This window comes from Protomyctophum parallelum (genome assembly GCF_964188405.1).
Source record: "Protomyctophum parallelum genome assembly, chromosome: 21".
NCBI classification, from domain to species: Eukaryota; Metazoa; Chordata; class Actinopteri; order Myctophiformes; family Myctophidae; genus Protomyctophum; species Protomyctophum parallelum.
In genome coordinates this window covers 11,147,964-11,164,918 of record NC_139713.1, presented here as the reverse complement: position 1 = coordinate 11,164,918, position 16,955 = coordinate 11,147,964, and the positions used below count along the sequence as shown (strand labels likewise).

Below are 16,955 nucleotides of genomic sequence, written 5' to 3'. Positions count from 1 at the left end.
ACCACCAAACACTCTTTTTTATTCCTAAAATAGAATCCCTGACCACCTCACTTCATGTACATCTTATTCACCTTTTTCCTGGGCTGTGTGCTCCAGTTCCTGTCGATTTGATCCAATGAAAGCCAATGAAACTGGTCAGATGACCAAAGATATCCAATGAAATCAACAGGAACTGGAGCACACACAGCCCAGGAAAAAGGTGAATAGATGTTGACTGGTGCTTCACTTCCTGGAACTATTGCTAACACTTTTTCCCCACAGCTCCCCCCTATGATGAAACCTTGTCAACAGAAATGAATGACCATGGACCACTACACAAAACAAAACATATTTCCCGAACACTACATTTTGGGGTTAAATATTCAACCACATTTTAACCATTTATCCCTTGTTATTTATCATGTCATTTTCTTTCAATAATCATAATGTCACAACTTTTAATTCTAGGAGCCTAGGATGCTGTTCTAAGAGAATATATCATGCGAAAGTATTATGATTTTTCAAAAGTGCTGATGCCTAAATTGTCCTCAAATTCTGTAATGACCCACCACCATAATAGAAGTGAAGGGGTGTAGCTATAGGACCAAAATGAATAGCCTAATGATCACATCCTTTTACCGATTGATTTAGCAAGGCCCGTTTAAAAAATGTATGTATTTACAATTAGAAATTGTAATATCTTGTTGCCATTTAACCCTTATCTAGGCAAAGTAAAATATAGTACCACTGTTTACCACTGAGTGGCACTGATGCTTAGTAAAACAAGAAATACAGTAAGTAAAAAAAATAAAAAAGGAGAAACAAAACAGAACAAAGGAAAAGTATTAGCAAGAATAGTGGCACCTATATGAATACTGTAAGTTGTTGCATGTTTAAGTAAACAAATGGAAGAACATATTTAAAAAAGGGTATATTGTGAATTTACTGTGCTGTGTTTTGTTTGGGTTTGTGTTTGTGAACTCATGAAACATTATGCTACAAAGAGAGAGGGCAGAGGAAGAGAGAGAGAGAGAAAGCAGACCACTGTCTGTCCCATCAACTTCACTCCTCCTCTCCCGTACCACAACTTCTGTTGTGGTAATGGAACACTGATTCAGGAGTGAACTTTCTTTATGCTTGGAGATCTGCTGTGTGAGCATGGCAGGCTGCAGCATATAGTGCCTTGAGGTCTACAGAGAAAGAGATTAATTAAGATTCTTCCTGGAGAGCATTTTTTTAATGTTTTACTTTTCCTCGGATTGTGTACTGCTTTCTCCTTGAAGTTGGGGTGATGTCCCGGCAGCGCTGGTGCAGGCAGGTGTCGGCGGTTGCTGCAGAGCTGGGTATCCTTCTGATTGTCCTTGTTGTGGCTGGCAGCCTAGGACAGAGCCATGGAAGGAGGGAGGCAGGGTCATCCTGCTACGGAGGATTTGACCTCTACTTTGTATTGGACAAGTGAGTTTCCCCACTTCTAAGCCTGCTTGATTTTTTACTAGATGCTGTAGATGTATGCATGCACCAGTTTCTAGGGAATCCAAAGCCACAGGAAACATTAAATGACTCACAGTATTCTTGGCTGAGCCACATGATCTTATCTGACTTAGTGTGTACAGTAGTGTACAGTAGTGTATAATAGTACCCATGCTATGGATGTAACAAGATACCTAGCTTTAGGCTAATCTAGTTAATTATAATTACCTGCTGTAGCACTGTGAGTGACTTAATTGTAAATAAAGAAGAAAAGAAAAAGAAAAACATTGATTTAAATATAAACTATATGTGGACAAGGAATTTAAGGAACTCAGATAACCTGATTAATTAGGCTACATTAATTAGTTTATTCATAAAACATTTTATCAGGTGATCCAATATGCAATATTTCACATTGTTGCTCCCTTTTGGTGGTCGGGTTAGGGTAGTGTCAATATAAGCTTGATTTCATTGTCCATGACTGTGATCTGACAGTACTGGGGTTGGCCAAACATGCTAATGTCCCTAAATGTGTTTTCTTGCCATATATATTCAGTGTAGGCATGTCTGGAATTTCCTGTATAAATATGTCTTTACATTGTTTAAACAAAATGTGGTTAATAAATATTGGTTAATGTCAGACATAAAGTGATCTTGCATCTATCTAAATATTGCATAACAGCAGTCGCTGCTGTCATAGTCCAGATGAAAGAAAATGACAGAAGCAAAAACCACTGTGTTCCTCTCAGTGCCTGTTTGCAGAACCATTTCTCCATTAGAGCCAGATGTTCCAAAGCTCCAGAGTTTTTGGCTGTCTGTGTCTGGCCTAGGACGACACAGGCATCACAGCATAAATGGAAACACAAGGGGGGGGAGAAGAGAGGCAGTGTAGAGGGAAACATATTTAATATAGAGTTTCTGCATAATATTTACCCCACAAAAAGTTCTTAATTACCATCTTTCCCCCTGCACCAGTTTTTGTTGATTCTTTTGTTGAGTCTGCACCTGCGCAGTGTTGGGTTCATTCAAGGTGATAGAGCCTGACCGTTTTGCAGCCACGACACATATGTGAGCTTTGTAGATCGGCTGTTTCTGAACTTTTTGGAATAGGGCTCAAATGGTACAAAAGCATATTCAAGTTTTATTTGTACTTGTTTGCTTGTTCATTGTATATTAAAGTTAGATGTTCTTTTAATATATTTAAGTTTAATACGTAATGTACAAGAGACAATAGATCATAGTAGATAGATCAAGTAAATGGAGTGGTTAGTCGATGAATGCACGTTGCATGTTTAAATAAATTAATTAATTCTTACCCACAACCACCCTCCTCTCATTTTAACAAGCGATGTCTGCTACTGTAATATTGTAGGTCAGCTTTTGGGAGCTAAAGCATTGGTTAAAACTTTAAATTAACCGCCCACTTTTTAATTTTCATCAGACAGCAACAGCGTACAGTATGTATAATCATTGAAATTAAGGTTTCCTTAAAGTCCGTTGGCGAACAAGTTCAGGCATACAACTGGAGTAAGCACCTCACCAGTGATGCGTCAGGTGTCCATGATAGTTATATGGCGATCAGTTAACCACTTTCAACCTGGCTTACATATTCTGGGCATGTCATTAAAATTCACAAATTGTGATGATTGCCATTTTACAGCATTGTTGTGAGTTTATGGGGATTTTCTACAAACAACCCCCTAGTTTCCACCTGTTGGCTCCATTTCTTTAGTTCCCCTGGCTGTTATGTTGTCTGTTCAAGTGTCTGACTGAAATAGTATACTCTTATTATTTGCAGTTGCATGCAGTAGTTGAATCTCATATACACACAGATACTGTTGTGATTTAGGTTGGCCATCTATATGGCCTCTAGAGTCTCCATCTACCAAGGGGTGGTGGGTGAGGATCGGCTGAGTCGCAGGCGCGAAGAACATTATGTGATGTCATCACCAGGCCACGTATTACACATACATTCTAAAGTTCATTACAGACACAGAGAAGTGTATACAGTGGATCTATGACGTCCCTAGCAGATTATGGAAACATAAGATAAGAAGAAAATGAGCAGCAAGTACTGGTATGCATCTCATATCATTTCGCACATAATAGTCAGTTTTTATCCCTCCATCACGGACCTCTCTATGCTCGAGAGGCATCCTAACCAGATGCCCGAACCACCTAAGCTGGCTCCGTTCCAAGCGAAGAAGCAGCGACTCTACTCCAAGTCTCTCTCGCGTGACTGAACTTCTCACCCCATCTCTAAGGGAAATGCCAGCCACCCGTCGGAGAAAACTCATTTTTGCCGCTTGTATCCGCAACCTTATTCTTTATTATTCTTCCGTTCACTTCATGACCATAGGTGAGAGTAGGAACGAAGATATCTCGGTAGACAGAGAGCTTTGCCTTCAGCCTCAACTCTTTTCGTCAAAACAGACTACTGCCGCTCCGATTCTCTGGCTGATATCCATGCTTATGCAAATAAGTGGTCATATATCATGACAGACCTGTTGTGAGCTTGTACATCTGCTTTTTTAGAAATAGGGCTTAAGTACAGTGCAATTAAACCTGAATTACCCTGTTTCTTCCTAGATCTGGCAGTGTGCAGCATCACTGGAATGAGATCTATTACTTTGTTGAGCATCTTGCTCACAAGTTCATCAGGTATGTGCACACAGTGAAGGCCGGTTTAAATCATAGAAAACTATGCGTATTTGGAAATACAATACAATATTCTGAATATGATACCTCTTCTTTGAAGTCCCCAGCTACGGATGTCCTTCATTGTATTTTCAACAGAAGGAAGAATTCTGATGAAGCTTACTGAAGACAGGCAAGGCACACATGGACCGTTATTCAATGCCTCAATATGTTTTGTTTTGCTTCTATATTGTGACAATATATTGGGCATTTGTATTCCATTTGTATTGTGAAAATTTGTGTATTTATGATCAGAGAGCTAATTCGGGCTGGGCTTGCGGAGTTACGCATGGTGCAGCCTGGTGGAGATACTTTCATGAACAAAGGGTTTGAAAGAGTAAGTCAAATCTTGTTTTAAATATTTTAAAGAATAGCAAAAATAGCCGGACTACATGCTCACAACGGGTCGCATCGTGGTGCATTGTGAGCTTGTGGATTGCTGGTTATTTTCCAACAAAAATATAGTGCTTAATTGTGGCTTAAGTGGTTAATTTCATTTACATGTACTGGCAAACAATATATTCAACCATTATTATTCGACTCCAAAAGGCGAGAAAGGTTTCTCATAGTTTTATTTTACTGTCCCTGAAAAGTGCAAAAGTGTGAAACTTAATTTAGAAACCCACATAGAAATTTGTGATGATAACCAGTAGTTTGCTCAAAATTGCAATCAATTTCATGAATTACATATAAATCCCAAACCGCCCCAATGATTCGCCATGCAACTCCTTGCAATATGAAACTCCTTGCAACTACCCCCAATGATGTTGCAGTTGCATTGGTGCAGTTGACCTTTAAACTGTTTTGTTGCAAGGATTTGACTATATAGTTGCATTGGTGCGGTTTGGGTTTAAGAATGCATAATCCCAAAGGTAAAGACACGGCCTCAGTAGAAAATGTCCAAGGCAATATGAAAGTACAAGGTAAGTTAGGCAACAGTAAGCAATTACAAATATGGCTTTAATTATTTAAGTCTGTCTGTGGGTTTTATAAATATTTAACCAATGAAAAGTATTAACAAGAGCTTAATAGAGGGTATGTGCCGTGCGTGACATCATCATCAAACCCGGAAGTTAACGCCTACTGAGTGGCAAAGAAATACTTTCTGGCCTTGACAGCCCATACATCCAAACAGAAAATTCCTATCTGATTGCATTAAACAACATTAAACAATGTTAAACTCACTTTGCCTCTCACTTTGACACTCAATTTCCCATTTTATGCATGCGCGTACCCTCTATAAGTACTAATTTATTTTGTCCATTCCCTGAAAAGTAAATCTAAATGTTCTCCCACAGGCCAGTGAGCAAATTTACTATGCGACTGGAGATGGTGAGTAGAATATTTCCCCATCTTGCTACATTGATTGATTACGTTTCAATCATGCTTTCTGCAGACAGCGGCACCTCTATTCATGTGTCAGGAAGCAGACCAGTATAAAAGCTGTAACATATAAAGATGTACAGCAACAACAACATCTGCACAATTAAATTAACAGTATGTTTTAATTCACAGTATAATCTTAACCACGTAATACCTGTAACGTACAGTTAAAGTAATGTGCCTGCTAATGGCTAATTTTGACTTTGTCATAATGACCATGTTAAAATAACTGAGCACTGAAGATAACTCATGACATGAAGGGGAGGGAGATCTTTGTCACTGCACTAGTGACTCCTACAGGTTGGTCAGGGCAAGGGTACCTAGCTGTCAGCAGGGGGTGTTGATCTAGGAGGAATAGGCTGTTCCTTCACATCCGCTATGCACTTCTGTTTGAAGCTCTTCACTGGCAGGTAAAACGAAGCAGCAGGCGACATTCCATGTGTAGTCAGCAGTGACAAAATCACACAGATTATGGAATTGGCATAAAGATTGGGAGAAAAGGGGAAATAGTTGTCAAGAAAGAAAGAACGACAGACAGACAAATATTTAAGCAACTTATGGTGATGATTGTTTTCATTTGCTTTTATGTATCAGGTTTCCGTATAGCCAGTGTTATCATTGCCTTGACGGATGGTGAACTGAGAGAGAATCAGTTTGATTTGGCAGAAAGAGAGGTAAAATAATCCGATAAAAATTGGAGAAATATTGTCTGCAATTTCCTATTCACCTACTCACCATCACAGTACACACGCACACAATGGCATTAGAACTTAGAACTGAATGGTCATCATTGTCCTTGTTTTATAGTGCAACAGACATTTTGTCATACGACAAAGGATGAATGGTTTAAGTGGATAATATGGCTGACCATGATACAGGAAATAATATTTCTTTATAATATCTTTTGTCTCATTTCAATTGAATTAAGGCCAGCAGAGCACGTCAGCTGGGTGCCTCGGTGTACTGTGTAGGAGTAAAGGATTTCAATGAAACCCAGGTAACGTCCACGGCTCACCCATCTGACTGCATTTTCAGAGCATGTTTATTTTTACTGATGAGTCAATCATTCGTGGCTTGGATCAAATACTCTTAAGTATAGACGAATCCATGGAGCAGTGCCCTGTAGGCCAGGTGTAGCTAATCAGTGCTGAGATGTAAAGCTGCGCTTAATGGTACACCTCAGTAATGGCTGCGCCCAGATTCGTCTATAGACAAATTCAGAAACGGGTCTCATGGTCGCAGCTTACGTATTTCCTGTAGGCGGACTCGACATAGCTGCGGGGTTTAAACCATCACCAGGCGCACCTCTTCTACTATAGTGAACGGTAGAGTGACTGATGTTAGTCTGCCTCAAACGTTACTCTTTTACCTGCTTTTTACTAACACTAACATTACAAAGCCCAGAACATCGAGATGAACCTGTGTAGTTTATGGCTGCTCTAACAGTAGTGGCAACATAAACAAATAAAAATAAACGGAATGTCAAAATTGAGTAATGGTTGAGACGAAGCAGTGAAAGGTCCTGAAAGATACATAACGTCAGTCTTACCCAATACCCAATCTTTCTGTTTTATGAACATCAGGCTGCTGTACTTTATACCTCATACTAAGCATTTAAAGTATGAGACCCGTTTCTGAATTCGTCTATACTCCAAGTTTCTATCTACTGTATTGGTATTACAATATCAGTATCATTAAATGTAGTGTTTAGTCAATTAGTTGGAGGACTGCTTGCAATCACATGTTGGGAATTACTGCTCTATCTATAAAATAATTAAATACTAAAAGGAATGTTCCTTTACTTTACTCCTGACAGCTTTGGACTATTGCTGACAGCAAAGATCATGTCTTCCCTGTGAATGATGGCTTCCAAGCACTGCAAGGGGTCATTGGCTCGGTATGAAAGAGGGACTTATCTGCTTCATGTTACCAAAACTGCAATACAATAGATTATCTGACAGGCTGACACTAGTTAAGCTTTGCATTTAATTATTTCCCATCTCAGATCCTGAAGAGATCCTGCATTGAGATCCTGGCTGTAGAACCCTCTAGCATCTGTGAAGGAGGTATTGTAATAGTTCAGTTGTGCAATTCCAAATTAGCCAGTGCTTGTTTTTAATCAGGGTTCTGTTTGCTGGAGGAATTTTGGGGAAATTGAGGCCTCTAGATCTGCTTTTGATATCCCCCCTCTGGCCCCTCCGATCGATCATTGTCATCGGCCCTGGGGATATGTTTTATCTCTCTGCTTCTGGTCGGACTGAATGTTTGTCAAATTTGGTGTCTGTGCTTAATGGAAAATATGACATTCCTGTGTTATTTGAATTCCTTCCTTTGTTTCATCCCACCATAGAAACATTCCAGGTCGTTGTCAGAGGAAATGGCTTCCTCCATGCCCGAGATGTGCAAAAAGTTCTCTGCAGCTTCCGTATCAATGACACAGTAACGTTGAGTAAGTATCATCACATGATGTCACACAGTGTTACTTTATTGACAACTGCTGTACTGACTAAGTTTAAGGATTACGTTGTTTTAAGAGATGATCTGTTAACGCACATTTGCAATCAGAACTATAAACAAAACCACCATTATAACCAAAACAATGTGTATTTGTAGTGTACCGGTACTTAATTAATTTGAATTCATATGACAAGACTAGTAGTGCAACCCAAATAAGAAGTTTGTATTCAAATAAATATGTACAAATATTCTCTATAAATGATAGGATTTGTTTGTTACAATAATTTAACTTTTAAGTTACCCAGCTTCACATTTATAATGTTGGACATATACTGTACAGTATTCTGGGAACTGCCAAATTGTTTGACCATTGAACAGCTCCATTTGAGGAAGGCAACACATTGTTTAAAAATAATCCTGTATTTTCACTCTAATTTCAATGAATTAAATTGCATAAAGAAACAATATATTAAAGGGTGTTTACGGTAAATCCTATCATTCCATGGTACATTGACTTCCAAATGTGTTCAGTGTGCTGACAGCTTGCTCTCGCTGCATTGGAAAATCTACATCTTTTGTCTTTAAGGGTGTCTTTCATCGTCCATCTGCAGTAAATTACGTAGCTTTACAACAGAACACTGAATGTCAGTGGGAGATTATATGGCATTGATCAAACTCACCATGAAACTGACCCTCAGCGCTTTTGAAGAGTGACAGTTTAACGCAGCGCAGGCTACTGAACTCGGAAACATGTTACATTATCAGGGCCTGGGTTTGTTTTGGCCACAGAAATGTCATTTTGATTATTAATTTACAGTATATATCCTGCCCAAACTATGGTCGCAGTCCTCCTTTGCTTTGCATCAGCTGGTGTATTACTTAAGGCTTCTCAGATGTCTAAAGGGAATGAAACTCCCATCAATGACACTCAGCACACTCTAGACACACACTCAGCCAGGGTAAATAAACCACAAAGGTTATTCGTTTGCTTCATTTTCCATAAGGATGGGAAGTTCTTTCAGGAATTTAATATCAGATTTTGAGACTTTCTGAAGTTTTCTGGCCAGTAGAGATTCAAACAGCATTATTAATGTATTGAATGACTTGCTTCATCTATCACATCTTTCATGTGGCCCAATAGGACCCCAATGGAAAAACTTTTGCAAACTGTTAATAAAGTATTCAATCAATCAAAAACCAACCATACAGTATAATAGGCCTACAGTACTGTAACAAAAACGTCAGTGTTCTCTCTCTTAATTTAATTCCTGCAGTGAAAAGACCACTGGTAGTGAAAGACACCTTTCTGTTGTGTCCAGCTCCTGTTCTGGAGAAGGAGGGAACGTAAGTGATTCAATTAAATTCAATAGGGCATAGCAGTGGTGGACATTTTCTGGTTCCACCAATCCAAAGCCCATTCATTTTTCCCATAGAGATTAAAAAATAAATAAAAATATGATTTTCTATTTTTATATTATTATTAATTTTAGGGGCTAGCGCCCCTCAAAAACAAGCCAATTTACAAATGCATGTAATGTATTATTTGTCTTAGTTACAGCTGAGTTAACAAGTTTGATGAACCAGCTGTCACCTTATCATTTCTTACACTCTTTTAATAGGTCTGCCACCCTCCATGTCAGCATGAACAATGGCCTGAGCTTCATCTCCAGCTCTGTCACAATAACTACAGTCAGCTGTGTAAGTAAGCTCTTAAGCAGAGGGACTAACAAATTGTATTTGAAAAACTTCATCAATCCATTGATCATTGAATCCATAACGGCAAACTTCATTCTCAGGCAAGGAACTAATCAATTTCAACCCATCCATCTGTATGGTAGAGCAGTGGTTCCTAAACTTTTTTAATTTGAAGGACCCCCCCATTTTGGTTTGCATTAGGCCACAAACCTATTATATCTCAATTTCTATTATTTAAGAAGTCACAAACTCTTCCAGTATCTAACTCAAAGAGATGTGATACACTACTAGAAGCTTGCACACCTGTTCATGTCTAACGCCACGTGTCTATGTGGCAGTGTGATCTGAGTGAGACACACACACACACACACACACAGACAGCGATTTAACTGTTGCTGCACTCACTGTGTTTTTTCCGTGCTGGGCAGGTTGTGTTGTTCTGTGTTGTTGTTTCTCTGTGAATATCATGTGTCCGCTGTCCGTGTATATTGTTTCAAGGGCAGGGTGCTGCGCACGGAAAAATGTGGGCGTGCAATTTAGAGAATTGTAATAATAGATACAGTAATACAGAGGCTGAACATGACAAGTCAGTGTCACTTGTATGAACTAAACTATAAATACTCCTACTTCTTCAACTACTGCGACTACGAGGAAGAAGAAGAAGAAGAACCTTTAAAAGATGTTACACTTACAAAGTGCTTCATAGCTGCCAGAAACAAACAATGGCAGCAGAACATGCTGCATACTAGTCAACTTAAAAGAAAAAAAATAAAGAAAAACAAGTCTATAAAATTGTGCTTAAAGGAGAGGTTTAAAAGAAGACGCTGTTCTGGCTTCTCCTCTGGCAAGTTGTTCCAAAGTCTCTGGGCCCTAACAGTAAAAGCATGCGCTTCATGCCTTTACTGGCAAGCTTGCCTGAACTGCCAGACTGAGACTCATACCGGGTTAGCTATAAAGAAATATATTGAGGGGCCAATTAAGCCCTTCAAACTCTGTCCATTTCTCTTAAGTAGTATGTAAAATATGTAAAGTATATCACACTATCAGACCACAATACCATTACCACAATTTTCTGTTTATTGTCTGATGGATATATTGTCTACCTTCCTTTCCAGTCTGATGGAACTTTTGTGGCCATAGCTCTTCTCATCCTTCTGCTTCTGCTGACAATAGCTCTGCTCTGGTGGTTTTGGCCTCTCTGCTGCACTGTGGTATGTCTGTCAACCATTGGAATATTAGGACTCCACATGGTCTTCATGTAAACAGCAACTTGTGTCAGCCCTGGTAGAAATGGGCCTTCCTTCCTCATGCATTTAAAATGAAAAGTGTACTAATATTAAATAATGGGTGTTTATTCTGGGGGGAGAAGGTACCGATTTAGTTTTGTATCAGTCAGTCATCCATTCTGCTTCTTCTTATAGAGAAATAAACAACCCACTGGTAGCAACGTCTCCCCCCCGACTCCCTTCTTATCAAAGCCGAGGAGGAGAGGAGGACTATCTTGACCGCTGTTCTGTTACTGTATGCGGTGACAGATTGAGGGCTGGCTGGAGGCGCCACGCTTCACTGATCCACGCATTTTGGCCCATTTTTAAGATTGCTATGAGACAGAAATCATACACAGCTCTCTCTCTCTCTCTCTCTCTCTCTCTCAATTTGCATAATTATATTTGTGTACTTAAACTGCCCATTAGTGATCTGGACCTATACTCTAGTCATGTTGCATTTGTGAAGTTGTGGACATAAAGAAGAAATGAAGTATGTGGTGAAGCTGGGTCACCAGGGACAGCCAGTACCAGAACAGATCCCACAGTGTTAGTGTGCAGGGCTAAACGTGTCCGGGACATCCATAGTATCAAAGATATTATTATCTTTCTCACAGGTTATCCATGAACCCCCACCTCCAGTGATTGAGGACAGCTCTGTAAGTTTGTTCCTCACATCGATACTCCACTGTACTGTACCCTCTATAACAGTAGTTATTAAAGTGTGTAGCCTATAGCCTCCTACAGATCCATGTCGTAAAACCCACGGCTGCCCCCCCCCCCCCCACACACACACACACACACAACCCAATTCTTTTCACACAAATTCATAAGATGTCAGCCTTACTGCTTACATTTGTAGTTAAAAAATAAAATAAAAAATCTGTATACAATGTTCATTTTCATCCTTCAACATTTTAGGATGATGAAGATGAGGATGTCTACCCGCAGAATGGATGGCCCACCGTGGATGCGTCATATTATGGAGGCCGTGGAGTGGGGGGGATCAAAAGGATGGAGGTAGGGAAACTTTAATATTAACTGAAGAAGCTTTTGTGTTTTATATTAAGAGATCAATGTAATGTGGAGCAACACCATCCTAACAGCTCATTTATGTTTCAATGAACAATGACGCTTGACAAAAAAGACAACAGATTCTAATAGAATGTGCTTCAAGTCAAGTCATTTTCAGTTTTACATGAAAGTACAGATTATGTTTCCAATTATGGAATGGCATACATTGAAATTTGAAAATAGTTGAAGAAAATGTTATCTCACATTTCTCATAGCAGTAACTACTTTAAGGCCAATTAAATAAATAAATAATTAATTAATTCAATAATGTGTGATCCCAAGGGACCCCCTGGAACCCCCTCAAGGACTCCTGGGCATCCCCAGACCGTAGATTTATTGGTTTTCAACCACAGGTCTAATTTATATTTGTTCGTGTCGTGTTGCTGTGTTACTATTTTCAAAAGAAAAATGTTTTTCAGTTGAAACATATGACTTCTGGGAAACATTTAGAGGGATACTAGAATGGAGTGATGTGGACAAATATAGTGTGGTTGAAGATAAAACGGGATGCGGGAAGTGTTTTGGAAGAGTTATCGACAGACAATGGAGTACTTAGGTAACCGAGCCAGGAGGGAGTGACAGTCGTCTGGATAGGACATAGGGGGGGAAATCTTTTCTGTGGAGAAACAAACTTCCAGGACTGGGCTGTGATGATGGTGATGTAAATCAATAGTGAAGTGGGAAGAACGCAGGAGAAATGTTCCTTTACTGTGGACATCCAAGTAAAAGCAGAGATTGGCTATTTTTGGTAAAGAGATTTGATCTAGAGTGAAAGACACAGAGATTGAAAATGGCAGCTGTCATGTCATCCAACAACAGAGTGCATGAGTGAGACAAGGAAGGAGGAGTCTGCCAATCAGCTCAACTGATCTGATTGGAGCAGGACCAATGAGGTGATTTGAAGGAGACTGATTTGGAATTAGAGTTTGTTTCGCCCCTCAGTTGAATTCTCGTATTATAACTTCCAATCTACAGACTCACAACGTGTCTCAAGTCACAACGTGACGTGACCTTCAGCCGTATGTCTATTTGTTTACTTATGGCTGGATGCTGAGGGTGTGGAAAGTGGAGAGGCCTCTATGTGTAGACAGAGGTGTTTTTGGAACTTTTCACTATTTCAGTAACTGAAACGGTGGCCTTGGGGCCTCTACAGCAGTGCCCAACCGGCACTGGCCTACTTGGAACGATGCAAGTTGGAAATGAATGCCCTACCCAGATATTGTGTCCGTGTCCCGTTAATGCCCATATATGGAGTTCTTTGTCAGGCATGCCCAAATATGGAGTGTCAGAATAGGCCAGCTCCATATATGGACCCTGGGTGGGCAGGGGCCCTCTCCAGAAAGAAAGAAAGAAAGAAAGAAAGAAAGAAAGAAAGAAAATAAAAGAAAGAAAGAGAAAGAAAGAAATCCATGTTGAAAATATAATGTGGAAAGGATTCAGTATAGAATTGTCAACTGCTGTATCTTTTCAGGTCCACTGGGGTGATAAAGGCTCTACTGAGGAGGGGGCTAAACTGGAGATGGCCAAAAATGGCCGTGTGGTGAAGCCCGCTCAGGAGTATGACCCACTTCCACTTCGTACATACAACAATGGCATGCATAAACCTACGCAATCCCGAAAGTGGTATTCCCCAATCAAGGTACGGCAATTCACACACCATTACACAAGTAAACTCATACAGACCACAACTCTTTCTCTGTAACTATCATTTAAATGCAGACAAGATTATCTTAAATGCATCTTTATAGACATGATTCTTCGTGCATGCATTCAGGAGGCAAAACCGCTTTGATTGAGTCAGCTGGAGAAATGTTTTTCAAAGTGTGGTCCGGGGACCCAGCAAAATGTTTTAACAATTAGCATAGCATCAAAATCAAGCTCACAACACATCACAATTGTTGATCCCTTGCAACAAATATAATAGATATTAATTTAAGGTCCTTGACATGAAAACGTTTGAGAACCACTGAGCTAAAGTAAGGAGCTACAGCTGTCAAGAGCGCTGCTTTCTGCCCCCGAGTTGCGCAGAAACCAACTATGCTCCTAATTTCAAAATGTTATTCCTATTCCAGATGGATTTAAATACACTAAATACATGCCCTTTTATTATGATGAAACCCTAGAAGCTGAAACACTGTTCAGTTTCAATAGAAGCTGTGAGCCCTGTGTGTTACCAAGAAACGGTTATTGTCATTTGTTTCATAATGTATTATTAGTCAGCTGGATCAACAGTAATAAGAACCAGACATAGAATGAACTAAAGCTCTGGATATGCGATCTGTTGAGCTAGTGTTATTCCCAAGAAAATATGCTCTTGTCTGTTTGACTGTCCCTTTTTGCATGCAATATATCATGTGAGAGACTTACAGTATAGGCGAGCAATGTGGAAGTTATTATTTTACAGAGTGTCAGGCAAGGCAAACATATGAATTCAATGTCAGACAGATGGGCTACAAATTCGGAAATTACAGATAATAAAGATGTTTTGGAAAACATTTGCTTGAATTAAATTAAACAATTAATATTTTTTACAATTATTATTTGCTTAAAATGTGAGGCGTTGTGTCGTGAACTTGTAGATGCAGATTGTTGTATGATGAAGTATATAGGTCTTACAGTAGTGGTTAATGGCCAATCTTACTTTTGAGATTGTGGTTGGATATTGTTGCAACTATTTAATAAATGATCATCTCAAACCATCTTGGTGTAGGGAAAGTTGGATGCCCTCTGTGTGTTCATGAGGAGAGGCTATGATCGGGTGTCTGTGATGCGACCTCATCCTGGGGACAAGGTGAGCAACAAACCACACAACCATTTGAAGGCAACTAAACTGATAGAAATGTTGTGACACTGCAAATTTAATCAGATTATTATTGTTGCAAAAGAACCATGTGTCTTATCTTATTGTTGTAGGCAGACCAAATCTTTTAATGAATGCAGTTAATGTCTTGTCTTGACAGGCATACTTTTTGCCACATGTACACTAAATGATCTTGGCTTAATGAAGGATGGAACCAAGGCTTGACAGTTGACACAGGATCAAAGCTAACCAAAAACAAAATGTAGAAACTATTGACTGACAAAATCTCTCTCCTCATTGTTTGAAAAATTCAAACAATGTCACATCTGTACCTAATTATATGAATAAACAGAAATAGTAACCATGAAGGCCCTGTAAAAAAAAATGTCATACCGGTAAAGGCAATTTACCATAATAAACAAGATTTAGCAAGCAAGCACTATTCTCCTGAGGCAGCCTGTAGGAATGCTTTTGCCTGCAAAAGCCATTAAGAGCAGATGATACTGTACCTACCTCCCCCTACTCCTCCTAACTTCAGCATGGCTGCCTTGGCAGACAAGCTGTTTTCTTCCATGACCAGGACTAGCATAGGCATTTCCTCTTTCCATTTACTGAAAGTTCTACCCTACTAAATCTGCCATACACAATTGCTTTGCCACAGTATCTAGCCACAGAATCTTCATAGCAAGCCGATTCAGTGCAGGATTTTGTTCCTAACTGTAGCTTAACATTTCACATATTTTGTTGCATACTGTATATGAAACCTGGAGTTTACTGTGTATGACAAATGAGAACATAAACTGCTGAGCTATGGTTTATGATTAATCATGCAATTAATCATGCTTTCTACTGATATTTTTTCCCCTTTCTTAATTGCAGGGCAAGTGCATTAACTTCACCCGTACCAAATCCTACCCCGCTCCTCGCTATCCAATCTACAACCACCCCACCACACCCATCTACACTTTGCCTCACAGCTACAACCGTGGCCCCTCACCGCATCCCCTCACTCATGTGCCCCCATCGCCAACGTCTACTCTCCCCCCACTGCCCTCCACTCCTCCCCCCTCCTCTATCACTCCTCCCCCTTACACTCCACCCCCAAACAGAGCTCTACCCCCGACCACCATGTTGCATGCTCCCCCTACACCCCCCTCCCCAACTGGCTCTCTGCCCCCGCTGCCTCAAGACCCGCCCCCTTGTAGAGCCCCTCCTCCGTCTCGTCCTCCTCCACGCCCCTCTCATTAGAACTCTGCAGAACTTTTTGTATTTAAATGGCTAATATATGACACAGGGTGTCAATGTTATAATGTTCCCATGTACTCTCCTTTACATTATAGCAGTTGTGCATTTAATGTAGCAAGCTCAGCTTTGTCTATCAAAAAATACTGGTAGAGCTAGGCAATCAATTCTTACTTAAAGCTGCAATCTGGAATCTATTTTAATGAAAGAAACGTGATTTAACCCATTGCCTGGGGCTGAATCTGGGAACAGCCTTCTATGGCCTGACCTAAGGTTTCTGAAAACCTTCAAATTCTGATTAATTATTATTATTTTAAATAGTTATCTGATTAGAGCTGATGAGACACCGAGAGCATATAGTATATTAATAGTATATTAATAGAAGTACATTAATAGAAAAAGACTGCCAAAGCAGACAACCTGCAAAACCCCAAGTTTAAATATCCTTATAGGTGCACCAAGGCTCAGAAATACAGTGGAAAACAGAAGAAAGTGCCAGCACTCAATAAATGTCCCTTTCACATGCTTTACCTCTGACCAACAAACAGTGGATGCGTTTCGGCCAAAGTGCTGGGGCTTTCTTCTGTTTACCACATATTAATACACTATATAACTAGAAAAAGTGCCCTACTGGGCACAGGTCTCCACCAGGATGAGCAGATGTGCAGAATTCCAGGCAAAGGTTTTTCCTTGGCCTCTAGGGAGTTGGCATACAAAGTTATCCACAGATCCGTGCAGTTAGAGGTAAAAACACTTTTCGGCCAGTTATAGTGCCACCTTGAGGCTGAGTTGAAATTGTTCATGTGGCATTTCGTCCTCTGCCTAGTGGGAATGTGGGTGCACAATTTCAGGGAAATCACGCGATGTGTTCATGATTTGCAGCATTTTGTTTG

At 39.9% G+C, this 16,955-nt stretch overlaps 1 protein-coding gene across 1 annotated transcript; it reads left to right on the top strand.

Moving 5' to 3' along the window:
- The first annotated feature begins 1,013 nt into the window (after positions 1-1,013).
- Positions 1,014-16,822, top strand: LOC310879418 (anthrax toxin receptor 1-like). The gene is made up of 18 exons (XM_083794088.1): positions 1,014-1,434; positions 4,039-4,110; positions 4,208-4,279; positions 4,402-4,483; positions 5,445-5,478; positions 6,124-6,203; positions 6,458-6,526; positions 7,346-7,426; positions 7,535-7,595; positions 7,880-7,978; positions 9,261-9,330; positions 9,606-9,684; positions 10,797-10,892; positions 11,564-11,605; positions 11,868-11,966; positions 13,492-13,659; positions 14,731-14,811; positions 15,700-16,822. Exons 1-18 carry the CDS (start codon positions 1,271-1,273, stop codon positions 16,066-16,068), a joined length of 1,818 nt encoding a protein of 605 aa, XP_083650214.1. The 5' UTR covers positions 1,014-1,270; the 3' UTR covers positions 16,069-16,822.
- The last annotated feature ends 133 nt before the right edge of the window (positions 16,823-16,955 follow it).

Coding starts and splice junctions, on each gene's coding strand:
- LOC310879418 (XM_083794088.1), top strand. CDS start 1,271: ATGTCCCGGCAGCGCTGGTGCAGGCAGGTGTCGGCGGTTGCTGCAGAG. Junction 6,527..7,345: donor AGGATTTCAATGAAACCCAG/GTAACGTCCACG, acceptor TACTCCTGACAG/CTTTGGACTATTGCTGACAG. Junction 11,967..13,491: donor GGGGGATCAAAAGGATGGAG/GTAGGGAAACTT, acceptor GTATCTTTTCAG/GTCCACTGGGGTGATAAAGG.